Below are 12,125 nucleotides of genomic sequence, written 5' to 3'. Positions count from 1 at the left end.
TGTGCCTGTGTGGTGTGGGCAGCAGGGCCCCAGCCCAGTCCCATGGCAGGGCCAAAGCCTCCTGGCAGCACCAGCCCCTCAGGACCAGCTACCATCTCCATCCCAGTCCGCACAGCAGGGTCTGCTATGGGACACAGTTTGCATCCCAGCACACAGATCCTATCCTGGGACACATGTTCTATCTCAGGACACACAGCCCGGTCCCAGTACAGATGTCTCATCCTGGGAGACACATCCCCATCCTGGGACACATGGCCCCTCATCCCAGCACACTTGTGCCATCCCAGGTCGCATGTCCCATCCCAGAACATAAAGTCCACCCGGAGACATGTGGTTCCATCCCAGGACATGTATCCCATCCCAGGACACACGTCCTATCCCAGCATACATGTCCCATTGCGGGAGACACGTCCCCATCCCAGGACTCACGCCCCTGTTCCAGGACCCGCGGTGCATCCCAGGACACGTCCCGCCCCGTGGCTCGCGGGCGGTGCCGGGGGCGATGCGGGGCTGGCGAGGGCGGAGCTCCGGGGCCGCGCCCCCGGGAAAGCCGGGCCCGGTGGCGGCGGCGCCGCGGTCAGTGCGGCAGCGGCAGCGGCAGCAGCGCCATGGCGGAGGCGCCGGAGGGGCCCGGGCGGCGTGGGAAGAGGACGGGAACCGACTCCGGGGCAGAGGAGCCGGCGGAGGCGGAGCGGGCCGGGCGGCGGCGGCGGAGGTGGATGGCGGGGGCCGGGGCCGCGATCGGGACCGGGGTCGGTGCTGTGATCAAGACCGGGACCCAGACCGGGGCCGGGACGGGGACCAGGATGGGAATCGGGACCAGGACTAGGATGGGCACCGGGACGGGGATCGGACCGGGATGGGAATCGGAGCCGGGGTGGGGACCGGGACTAGGAGCGGAATGGGGTTCAGGATCAGGACCAGAATGGGGATGGGGACTGGGATAGGGATCGGGACCGGGATGGGGACCGGTGCCCGGGCTCGCGGGGCCCCGGAGGGCGCTGGCCGCGGTGCTGGTCCGGCCCGGCACTCACCCCCGTCCCGGGGCAGCATCCAGCCGGCGGCGGAGACCCTGGGAACCACCGTCCTGCACGACACCATCAATGACCGCCCGCAGCCCCTGCCAGGTGAGGCACCGTGAGAGGGGCCCGCTGCACCGCTGGGGCCCTGCCGGGATGAGGACAGTCTGGTGCCAGTGCCGGTGGCGAGCTGCTCAGGCAGTGCTCTCTGCTGACCCTGTCCCGTCTCCCCACCGCCCCCAGCGAGGTACTTCGACACAAAGACGACAGAGCCCATCAGCTTCTTCTTGTCCGGCCTGGAAGAGCTGCTGGCCTGGCAGCCCAACAGCAACGACGACTTCAACATCTCGGCCGTGCCGCTGGCCAAGCGCCAGCCCCCGCTCCACAGCAGGAGGCCCCGGACGCTGGTGTGCCATGACATGCGTGGCGGGTACCTGGAGGACAGGTACGTGCTGGGTGGAGGGGAGATGCAGTAGCGGGGCTTGATGTCTCAACCCCCAAACCGCTTCTGTTTCTGGATGATGTTTCCTTCCGGCTCAGCCACAGGGGGCAGGGATGGGGCATTTGGCTTTTGGTGCCAGTGCTCAGCAGCCTTGCTCAGGCTGGGATGTTCAGGGCTGGGTCAGAGCCACAGCTGTGCACAGCTCTCAGGTGTGAGTCAGGCTCCTACCCAGCCCTGCAGCATCTGCCAGCGTCCTTCCTACACTGCCCAACCCTCTTTTCTCTCTGCAGGTTCATCCAGGGCTCAGCCACACGCAACCCCTACGTCTTCTACCATTGGCGCTACATCGACATCTTTGTCTACTTCAGTCACCACACTGTCACCATCCCGCCCGTGGTCTGGACCAACGCGGCGCACCGGAACGGCGTCCCCGTGCTGGGTGAGGGCAGGGCTGAGCCTGGGGCAGCCCCAGGCGTGCAGTGGGTTCACTGGGGCATGTGGCTGATGCTGCCCTTGCCGTCACCCCAGGCACGTTCATCACGGAGTGGACGGACGGGGAGAAGATGTGTGAGGCGTTCCTGGCTGGCGGGGAGGAGGCGTTCGGTGCCGTGGCCGAGCAGCTGGCCCGCATCGCCCAGCACTACCGCTTCGATGGCTGGCTGGTCAACATCGAGAACACGCTGAGTGTAAGTCATGGTGGCCCTGCTCACCTTCTTGCCTTCCCCCTGCTCACCTCCCTGCCTTCCCTGCCCACCTCCCTTGCCTTCCCCCTGCTCACCTCCCTGCCTTCCTCCTGCTCACCTCCCTGCCTTCCCCCTGCCCACCTCCCTGCCTTTGTATTTCACCCATAGGGAGACCCCATCCCACACCCTTCTCTCTCCTGCTCTCTCCTGCCAGGCAGCAGCAGTGGGGAACTTGCCCCCCTTCCTGCGGGACCTGACAGCACGGGTGCACAGCGCTGTGCCAGGGGGGCTGGTGATCTGGTATGACAGCGTCCTGCAGGATGGCACGCTGAGGTGGCAGAATGAGCTGAATAAGGACAATAGGTGAGGTTGGCAAAATTGAACCTGGGTGGGGGGCGTGAGCCCACCCCAAACCCTGTGCAGGAGTAGTCAGGGCATGACCTGTGCAGCCCTCAGTGTGGGGGGGTGTTTGTGAGGACAGCCACAGCAACTACCCTGCCACCCTGACCCTCATCCCCAGGGTGTTCTTCGATGCCTGTGATGGGCTGTTCACCAACTACAACTGGAAGGAGAAGCAGCTGGAGCACACACTCAGGCTGGCCGGGCCACGCCACGCTGACGTTTATGTTGGTGTCGATGTCTTTGCCCGTGGGGACGTAATCGGTGGTGGCTTCGACACTGACAAGGTGAGTGTGACAGGGCTGGGCCAGAATGGGACCTTGGACCTCCCCTGGTGCAGGGCTCTGAGCTCCCACCAATGGCTGTGCCATGCCCTGTTGGGCTGCTTATCTGGGGATGAACTGGTGAGGAGTGGGGGATCCCAGAGCTCCTGGACATGCATGGAGAGGGAGCTGAGGGTTCCCCAAGCTGCCATCCCTGGAGAGGGAGATGCCACAGCACATTCCCACAGTGTTCTGCCTCACCATGGGGCCAGTGGGATCTGGGGGAGCAGGGACAAGACAGGTGACAAAGTGACTACGTGGTCTGGCCTGTGCTGCTCACCACTCATCTCTGCAGTCCCTGCGCCTGATCCGCCAGCACAGCCTCTCTGCAGCCATCTTCGCTCCCGGCTGGGTCTATGAGCACCTGGGGGAGGAAAACTTCCTGCAGAACGAGGATAGGTGAGAGCAGCTCGGCAGGAGGTTGTGGAGGAATGGGGCTGGGCCAGGAGGACTGTGGGGTGGCAGGAACAGGGCTACCAGGACACCGTGGCTGCCAGGGCACTGTGGCTGGCACATGGGCTGCTGGCCAGGAGCCAGTTGGTCCCATTCTGCCACAGCCTACACGATGCTCTAGGCCATACAGGGCAGCAACTATAGCAGGGGGCTCTGCCCTGACACCCACCTTTGCCTCCAGGTTCTGGGGCTTGCTGGCTGAGTACTTGCCCACACACAGCATCTGCACACTGCCCCTCGCCACCTCCTTCAGCCTGGGCATGGGCACCAGCAGGTTCCTGGATGGAAAGGTGGGTGCAGGGTGACAGCTCTGGTCTGGCTGGACTGGGTTGGGATGGGCAGGGGGTCCCTGCTCTTGGCTCCCCCAGCCCAGCTCTCCCTGTGCTGCAGGACGAAGAGTCTGGGCCCTGGTATGACCTGAGCATGCAGGAGATCCAGCCCCTGTACCCAGAACACCAGGGCAGGCTGAGCACCAGCTGCTGCCTGCAGGACGCCTGGTGTGGGGGCAGCTCCCTGAGGCTGCAGGGGACCATTCCCCCCGGCGAGGAGCGCATGGCCGTCCGGTGAGTTGGGGCAAAGCCCTTTGCCCCCTCCTCAGCACCAGGCTGGCACCATGTTGGCACAGCATAGCCAGCCAGCATGGCCCAAGCTGTGCGGCCCCAGGGCCTCATGGCAAGTGAACTGGGGCTCTGCCCACACTGCCCAGCACACCTAACCCAATGTATCTTTGTTTCTCTCTCTGTCTCTGTCTCTCTCTCTCTCTCTGGGTGGATTTGGGGTCATCAGCCTCTTCTCTTTGCAGATGCCGGCACCCCCCAAGCTCTTCTTGACCCTGCTCTACAAGCTGGAGGGGCCGCAGTCTGATGACTTTGTGGTGGCGCTGGAGGTCACCACCTGGGACTCAGGGACCTGCCTTGAGGGCAACCCCACCTCCCTGCCTGGTGAGGACCCCGTCTCGCCATGCTCTCTGCAGTGAGCACCCGCTGTGTGGCGTGGGACCAGCTCAGTCCCCTGCCCCCTGACCTGGCTCCCTCTTGCAGAGCCCAATGGTCGGTATCACCCCCGGTTCCTCCCGGCTCCACCGCCTGGACTTGCCAAGCTGCTTGCTGCCTGCCACCGTGGCTCCCATGGCTGGACCAGCCGGTGAGTGCCCTGCCTGCATCCTGTCCCCACAGGCAGGCATGAGACCCCGTGGCTCCCTGGTACAATTCCTGCTCTGCCCCTTCCCTCTCAGGTGCTATGAACTGGAGCTGCAGGACTGCAGCCTGCGAGACCTCTCTGTGATTGTGTCCCGCCAGCAGCCCAGCCCGCAGGAGACATCCTTCACCTGCCTCCTCGGGGAGGTCCGGGTGAGTGCCTGCCGCTGTCAGCTGGAGCCACCTGCCTGATGCCACCCTTGTTCTGGGAAGGTGGGAGGGTGCCTGCTGCTCCCTGACAGCCCTGTGGTTCCCTCACAGGTGCTGGACACGGCCAGCATGGCAGCTGCCCCGCCACAGGTGCTCAGTGTGACAGCCTCGCAGCTTTGGTGGCAGGAGGGCCCTGAGCCCGAGGAGCTCTCACTCAGCCTCACCCTGCGCTGGTCCTTCCCGCCTGGCCGTGCCAGATGCTTCCGTGTCCTCAGCCAGGGTGCCCGGTGCCGCCGAGGCCAGACGGCACCGCAGCTGCTGGGGCTGGCACAGGGCTGCCTGTTCCGTGCCGTGGGGCTGCCGGTGCCGCGGCCGACGCCCGGGCAGTCCTGCCGGCTGGAGCTGCTGGTGGAACCGGTGCTGCGGGATGAGCTGCCCGTGGACCCCGACCGCTGGGGCCGCCTCGTGCTGGTCTATTCCTCACCAGGCAGTGGCACCAGCTCAGATGGGCATTAAAGCAACCGTGGTGCAGCCCGTGTTGTGTTTCCTCCATGTGGTGGATGGGCTGCGGGTGGGGGACACCAATGGTAGAGGCTGCATTTCACCACCCTGGATAGATGGGTCCCTCTTCTCCCGATCTGTGGTTGTGCTCAGCCCTCACCGTGGGGGCCCGCTGGGTGCTGACCAGGGTCCTGTGATGGGTTGGCAGGGACCCCCCTACATGTGTGACCTGCCCCCCAGCTCCTGCAGCCCTCACTGCCTGCAAGCTGTGTGTCCACAGGATGGGGCTACTTGTCCCAAGAACCCCAAGCCCCATACCCCCTCCCCTCAGGGCCCAGTCCAGTGGGGAGCTGCCAGCATGGGTGGCCACTGTGCCCATCACCGTGGAGCCAGCCCAGTGCCATCAGCCTGTGCTGCCTCCCCTGAGCATCTTCTGAGGAGGAGAGAAAATTTATAGCAGCAATTATTTTCTCACAGTCTGGTGAGCAAGCAATTAGCAGGCAGAAGCAGGCGAGCGCGCCCGCAGTGGGGTACTCAGCCACACACCCTCTGTGTGCTGGCCCCGTCCCCAAACAATGTGGGCTCCGATCAGGGACGTCAAAGCCAGTGGTGAGGTGGGAACACGCTGGGGAACGAATTACTTGATGGTTTAAAGAATGAAGGGCTAAGCCCCGCCAAGGAAGGGCTCCCTGTGCTGCACCCTGCTCCCTCGTCATGGTGAGGCCAAGGGCTCCGTAGGTCCCCCCCTCACCCACAGGCTGCAGCTCCCTGCTCAGCACGACTGGACCTGCTGTGGCAGCCACAGCCCCACGCCCCCGCACCAGCACCCCAGTCAAAACCTGAGTTGCCCTGGTTGAAGAAAGAAATCTTTATTAATAATTTCAATAATAATAATAATAATCCTTGTAATAATAATAATAATAATAATAATAATAATAATAATAATAATAATAATAATACTGTTTATTAGAATGGTCACACCTTTAAGCATACAGGATGGGCCGGCGCCAGCCCGCGCGCCGGGGCGGCGCAGGGGTGCTGTAAGGGAGAAGCCAGTACAGCGATGGACGGAGCTTTGTACACGGGGCGGGCGGGGACGGGGCTATGTACACCGGGAATAGAAAAGGGGGAGCTCATCGCTGGGGCGTCAGGGGCGTCTGCAGACTATAAAGTGAGGTTTGAGGAGTGGCAGAGCCACGTGGGTGGGGGGCAAGGGGCTGAGTGCGAGGCCGCCCATGGGACGGGGCTGCACCCCAGGGTGGGCTCCACAGCACCCCGTGCCATCAGCCACCGGAGCCAGTGTGCCAGCGGCTGCAGCCCAACCCCGGGGCTCAGGCAGGTCCCCATGGGTGATGCAGCAGCTGAGACCCCACACCCAGGGCTGGGGGGTCCTGCTGCCTTGGGCAGGGTGGCTGTGAGCATGACCCACGCTGCGGAGCAGGCGGGAGCAGGAGCAGGATTGGGGCAGTCCCTGGCCCGGCGTCGGTCAGGGCTGCTCTGGGCAGGGTGGGAGCGCAGGGTGCCAGGGATGGAGGGAGGGGAAGGGGTCGCAAGCGAGTTGCAAGCTCCTCTTAACAAAAATTCCCTTTAAAAGGCAGAGGCTTGTCCCCTGCAACGCCTCAGCACCGCGGCCTCGCCGCCGCCCCAGTTCCACACTGGAGCCGAGGCCTCGCACACTTGACACGCTGATGGCCGGCAGCGCCGGGTCTCGGGCAGCACGAAGCTGGGTCCCCACCCTGTCACCCGGTCCCCCGAGCCAGGCAGGGGTGCAACGCTCTGCCGGCACCCCCAGCGCTGCCACACCAGGGAAAGGAAGACGTGGTGCCCAGGCCCTGCGCCTGGGCAGGTGAGGGCCCCGTGGACCCCCACGGACCCCCATGCCGGCTCCCTCCCTGCCGGGCTGTGGGCCGGGGCTCAGCGGGTCCCTCCGGCGTGTCTGGCCGCCGGTGCTTGCCACGGCTCCTCCGGGACTTGCTCGCTCGGTGCTTGTGGACAGTTTGGGACTCACTTGGCTGCTTCCGCTTGGCTTTGTTTTTCTTTTTTTGTTGCTTTGCTTTTAATTTTTTTGTTTGGTTTTTTTTTTTTTTTGTGTGTGTGTGTGTGTATTTTTTTGCCCTTCCTGGTCCCAGAAGGAAACAGCCGTGGGTTCACTACAACAGAAACAAGAGAGGCAGGTCTTTCGCTGGAGCAGCCTGGCCGAGCCACTGGCCAGGGGGAACACAGGCACCAACCTGGCCCCCCCGAGCCCATACAGCCAGCCCAGCCTCATGCACTCAGCTCTGCAGAGCAGCACAGTCAGCCCAGAGAAGTGCTATTGCCCGGGGGTGCCTTGGGGTCCTGCACCTTCCCCAACCCCATCTGTCTCCAGAGCTGGCAGCAGCCCCTGCCGGCTTCTCTCTCTCCTATGGGGGCAGAGGGGCTGCTTAGGAGCTGCCATCGCCCCATGCCCCAGCACCTCGGGTCAAGCACCCCTGTGGGCCGAGCACCCCGGCGGGCTGAGCATCCCCTCCTGCCTCACAGGGGAACAAGCCCTCTGCACTCCAGCCAGGGCAGTGCCTGTGGGGGGACCCTGCACCCCAGCTCTGGAAATGGGGTGCCACTGGGGCCGAGGGTTGGGCCCGTTCCCCGCGGTCCCCGGGGCGGGCGGACGGAGCAGGAGAGGTGCGTGGCGGCGGGACGGAGCGGCTCAGGTAACCCTACAGGTGTGGGTGCCGCGGCCCCGCAGAGCCCGGCGCCAGCCCCGGCCACCCAGGCAGCGCCCGCGGGTCCTCCGCAGGCTCGGCCTCGGCTCTGTCTGCCTGGTTTGGTTTGGTGCTAGTGAGCATCGGGGGCAGTGGTGGGGGGGCTGGGTCTGTCTTGCTAGTAGGGAGTGAAGCGGCTGTACCCTCCTCGGTATAGACTAGCCTGCAACATCAAAGATGAAAAAAAAGCCAATCAGTATTTGGAGAGAGGCAAAGCCCAGATCTTCCCTTTTTTCTTCTTTTTTTTCCTCTTTCAACTGATAACAAATTCCTGCTGTTCTTGGGACATGAGGATTGGGCAAGGCCAGGGTGCCCAGTGCTGCCCAGGCTCTGTGGCGGCCATGGGTACTGCCCCGGGGCCAGAGGGTGCCATGTGCCCCAGCCATGGCACTGCCATGATGTGCCCACCGAGGAGCCTGTCCCTGCTGTGCCACGGGGTTGGAAACCCCCAGGATGGAGTGCCCACAGCCCCTCACTAGTGGCTGCCTGGGGCTGGGGGTGCCAAAGGAGTAAAAAAAGGCAGAGAAAGGTGGGTTGGCTTTGAGGTCCTACCCATGAGTGGAGATTTTTCATCTTTGATGCTGTCAGAGCTAGCCAAGAGCTGCAGTGCATAGGGGGCTGCAGTGCTCCCTGAGTGTGGCTCTACGTGGGGGCCTGGGGACAATGCCCTGCACTGGGATGAGAGAAGGGGTCCCAGACCCCAGACAGGGCCCTGGGACATTGAGCAGGCAGCTGGCGTGGGGTGTAGCCAAGCCCCTGGGAAGCAGAGTGCATGGGCAGGACTATGCAGGGTGTGAGGGGTACATGGAACAGAGGTTCAGGGTGGGGGGTCTTCTCTCCTGCAGACAGAGCCAGGCAGGGGCTGCGCTGTCCCCGCTCCCCTCCCACAGTCCCCGTGTGCGGGGGTGCCCCATGCCCTGCAGGCTGGCCGGCTGCCATGCTGGCCCCCTCCCCGGGCTGGCTGCAGCCCCCCGGAAGCAGAGGAAGGCCGAGGGGCTGCTCTTACCATGGTGCCGATGCTGTACGTGGCGGCGGGGCCGATGGTGTGGTGGTAGGGGTCTGCTGCTGCGTACACTCTGCCGTAACTAGGAGCAAACACAGTGGTGGGTGTTAGTGACAAGAGTGGGGGTTCTGTCTCCCCTTGGAGCCCTCCTGCCCAGCTGTGCCTGGGAGCCCCCTGGAATCTCCCTCCAGTGGTGCCAGCCCTTTCCAGTCCCAGCTCCGAGGGAAGCGCAGGGGTCCCAGTTTGCAGGACACCCTCCCCGTGCCTGACCCTGCCCATCCTGCAGTGCACAAGAGCTGGGGGTGTCAGAGCTGGCAGTGCAGGGGGTGACACGGGGCTCCCCCCAGCGCGGTGCCCGCGGTGCTTACCTGTCACTGTACGCTGCCGCTGCTGCCGCAGGCTGGGCGTACCTGTAGGCAGCATAGCCCCCCTGCAGGGAGGAGAGACTGGTCAGGGGGCAGCACCCACGGCGGGGGGGACCGGGGTGAGGGCAGCTGAGTGCCCCATGGCACTGCACATTACACTGGTGAGGCCTGTGGGGAGCCAGTGCTGGTGCCACTGGGCACGCAGCAGCCTCATTACCATTCCCCAAGGGCTTTCACAAACATTAACCTTAAAAAATTAAATTTCCAGAGGAGAGAATGTCACCTCCCCACTTGCTTTAATGAGGTGCCACGTTAGATAAATCCTTCAGCGCCCGCCTGAAATATCGCCGCTGGCTCCTCAGACACAGAGGTTAAACGTGGGTGTAAGGCACTGAGACCGTAAATCCCACGTGGTGCTGGCCCCGCAAGGGGGCTGGTGGGCACAAGACAGGGCACAGGACCCCATGCAGTGCCACCCAGATCGCTCCAGAGGAGCCACACTCTGTTCATGCTCTGCCTCCCAGGAAAAGGGGGTGGTAGGGGCAGAGCCCACCATGGAGATGCCCAGTGCTGCCTGCTCCCTGCCCTGGCATGGGGTCCCCGTCATGGCCCAGCCCTGGGCACAGTGTCACTTACATAGATCTCAGCTCCGTAGAACCCGTCCTGGTAGACGACCCTGGAAATGAGGTGGAGGTGTCAGAGCCCGGCCAGTGTCCCCAGAGGAGGGGAGCAGCAGAATGAGGGTGGTGAACGAGGGGAGCTGCCTCAACAGCGCAGCTGAGGGGTGAGGAGTGGTTGTGCAGGCCCTCGAGGGCATGTCCAGGCTGGCACTCTGGGCAGGGACCTAGGGACAGGTGGACGGCATGGCCCAGGGCCAGGGGTGCTACAGGGATGGAGGAATCTGGAGCATGATAGCTGCTGGGAGCAGCTGAGCAGCTGCAGATGGCCATGGCCATGTCTGTGCCCAATGCCAGCACAGCCACATGTGTCAGGAGAGAGTCTCCATTAAACCAACCATCCTGGCTGGAATAACATCCTGTGCCTTGGGCTGGTGAGTGCATGGGTCACCCTGAGGGCAGCAGCCTGGGAGCTGCAGAGAGTCCATGGCCAAGCAAGTGCTGTGGGAGCTGCAGCCCATTCCTGCTGTGTCAGAGCCTGGTGCCGTGCTGCAGACCCGGAGCAGTGCCAGCACACGCCCCCCGCCCCAGCAGGGCCCCGCCGTGGCCGTGGGTACTCACGCGCCGTAGGTGGGGATGGGCGGCGGCGGCGGCGCAGCTCGGAAGGTGTTGTAGACGGCGCGTCCCCGTCCCCGTAGGTGTGCCCCTCGGTAGGCCACAGCTGTCCCCGTGGTGGGGTATGGGAATCCCGTTACTGTGGGAGGAGGGGACACACATGGGCTTTCCACAGCAGGTCTGCACAGCCGCAGCGGGGCATCCGTGACAGAGCCCACCTCTGTACCCCCGGCCTGTCAGGGACATGGCCCCGTGGGGATGCTGGGCAAGGGGTTGGGATGGAGGGAGCAGTCCAGGCAGGGGTGCAGGACAGGGAGAGGGATCAGGGGCTGCTTGCTGTGCTGAGCAGTGGCAAGGTCAGACAGAATGCAGAGCTGACGTTTGGGGGGCACCTGTGGCAGGGACGGCTGCAACTCAGTTATTACCTGCGTAGAATTCGGGGCCATAGACTGCTCCCACCACCGGGTTCAGCTTCCAGCCTGTGGGCAGAGAGAGCCAGTGAGGACAGGGCACTGCTCCCATGGCACTCTGAGGGGCCACAGCCCCATCCCCAGGCAGGAGGAGGGCATGGAGAGGTTGTACGCCTGCACTGGGCAGGGGTGGCTGCTCTCCAGTCAGAGCTCCACGGCAGCCAGGCAGTGAGTGTGCCCAGGGGATGCCCCTGCCCACTGCAGCCCCTGCTCTCTGGACACTGGCCCTTACCGTTGGTGTAAGGGTTGGCCACCTTCTTGTTGGTCATGACACGGGCTGTGGCATTGTTCACCTGCAGAGAGAGGGACGGGGGCTCAGTGCCTGCGGGCCGTGGGGCTGGCGAGGCCGTGGGGCTGGTGAGGCCGTGGGGCTGGCGAGGCCGTGGTCCAGAGGGCCCGCTCGGCTGTGCTCGGCCCGTCTCGCTGCTGCTGCAGGTGCGGAGCGAAGGACGCCGGCTGCGGCGGAGCTGACACGAGGCAAGTCTCTGCCCACAGCCACCACACGCAGACCTGCTCGTACCCCCAGCCAGGCCAGGCCTCCTGGCTGCAGCAACGAGCGTGGGTCAGGCTGGTGGCTGATGCCCCGAGTGCTGCGGTGCCATGCTCAGGCCTGGCTTTGTTGGACCATGTTTTCCCCATCCATGGGGCGCTGCTGTGCCCTGCCAGGCTCCTTCCCTGCCCTCAGCACTGCTGGGACGTTTTGTCCCATTCCCTCTGCCATGTGCCATTCTGCTTCCCACTGCTTGCCGGCCACCAGTGAGGAGCTGCCGACGAATGGGCAGAGCCTGATGCCTGTGCCAGGCTTGGAGAAATCAAAGCCTCCAGGGACAGGTAACCTCCGGCACTGAGGGTGCAGAGCCCTGAGTGGATCCTCCCTTCCGGCACAGGACAGGTGGGAACGGCACATGGGGCAGAGCCCTAAAGCTCCCTGCAGAGTGTGGGGCAGCTACACAGCAGGCACAGGGCTGCGGGTGGGGGTCTCTGCCAGACCCATCTGTACCAGGCAGAACAAAGCCCCAGCTGAAATCCCGGCTCTCCCCGCACATGGGAGGTTCCTTTGGGCCGGACGCTCCTTGTGCCAAGCGATGAACTTCCTGGCAGCCGGCACACATGCTCCTGTGCCACATTCAGGGACACATGCAAAGGCC

The 12,125-nt window shown here is 64.1% G+C and overlaps 2 protein-coding genes across 14 annotated transcripts in view; one reads left to right on the top strand and one right to left on the bottom strand.

Annotated features, from left to right (window-relative positions):
- The first annotated feature begins 333 nt into the window (after nucleotides 1-333).
- ENGASE (endo-beta-N-acetylglucosaminidase) lies at nucleotides 334-5,196 on the top strand. 2 transcript variants are annotated; one of them, XM_064676258.1, is made up of 13 exons: nucleotides 334-715; nucleotides 1,263-1,464; nucleotides 1,752-1,900; nucleotides 1,990-2,147; nucleotides 2,359-2,507; nucleotides 2,665-2,830; nucleotides 3,162-3,265; nucleotides 3,501-3,609; nucleotides 3,710-3,882; nucleotides 4,106-4,260; nucleotides 4,360-4,462; nucleotides 4,554-4,668; nucleotides 4,777-5,196. In XM_064676258.1, exons 1-13 carry the CDS (start codon nucleotides 349-351, stop codon nucleotides 5,179-5,181), a joined length of 2,355 nt encoding a protein of 784 aa, XP_064532328.1. In that variant the 5' UTR covers nucleotides 334-348; the 3' UTR covers nucleotides 5,182-5,196. The 2 variants fall into 2 exon arrangements, with proteins under 2 accessions (XP_064532328.1, XP_064532329.1); XM_064676259.1 differs by lacking the exon at nucleotides 334-715 and adding an exon at nucleotides 890-1,127.
- Nucleotides 5,197-6,019: 823 nt separating this feature from the next.
- Nucleotides 6,020-12,125, bottom strand: part of RBFOX3 (RNA binding fox-1 homolog 3) — a 141,660-nt gene continuing 135,554 nt past the window's right edge. For 8 of the 12 annotated variants that reach the window (XM_064676289.1, XM_064676295.1, XM_064676291.1 and 5 more), the window contains 7 exons: nucleotides 11,210-11,270; nucleotides 10,933-10,986; nucleotides 10,514-10,646; nucleotides 9,912-9,951; nucleotides 9,279-9,340; nucleotides 8,914-8,992; nucleotides 7,216-8,070 (listed from right to left, as the gene is read on the bottom strand). In XM_064676289.1, coding sequence (XP_064532359.1) covers nucleotides 8,026-8,070; nucleotides 8,914-8,992; nucleotides 9,279-9,340; nucleotides 9,912-9,951; nucleotides 10,514-10,646; nucleotides 10,933-10,986; nucleotides 11,210-11,270 — 474 coding nt within the window. In that variant the 3' untranslated portion in view covers nucleotides 7,216-8,025. Of the gene's footprint in view, nucleotides 8,071-8,913; nucleotides 8,993-9,278; nucleotides 9,341-9,911; nucleotides 9,952-10,513; nucleotides 10,647-10,932; nucleotides 10,987-11,209; nucleotides 11,271-12,125 lie in introns of all 12 variants that reach the window. The other 4 variants (XM_064676299.1, XM_064676298.1, XM_064676292.1 and 1 more) reach the window with 1 other exon arrangement.

Source organism: Pseudopipra pipra, chromosome 19, assembly GCF_036250125.1.
Source record: "Pseudopipra pipra isolate bDixPip1 chromosome 19, bDixPip1.hap1, whole genome shotgun sequence".
Lineage (NCBI taxonomy): Eukaryota > Metazoa > Chordata > Aves > Passeriformes > Pipridae > Pseudopipra > Pseudopipra pipra.
The sequence above is the reverse complement of the archived record's forward strand: the minus strand, read 5'-3'. Positions and strand labels throughout refer to the sequence as shown.

Coding starts and splice junctions, on each gene's coding strand:
- ENGASE (XM_064676258.1), top strand. CDS start 349: ATGTATCCCATCCCAGGACACACGTCCTATCCCAGCATACATGTCCCA. Junction 1,901..1,989: donor GAACGGCGTCCCCGTGCTGG/GTGAGGGCAGGG, acceptor CCGTCACCCCAG/GCACGTTCATCACGGAGTGG. Junction 2,508..2,664: donor GAGCTGAATAAGGACAATAG/GTGAGGTTGGCA, acceptor CCTCATCCCCAG/GGTGTTCTTCGATGCCTGTG.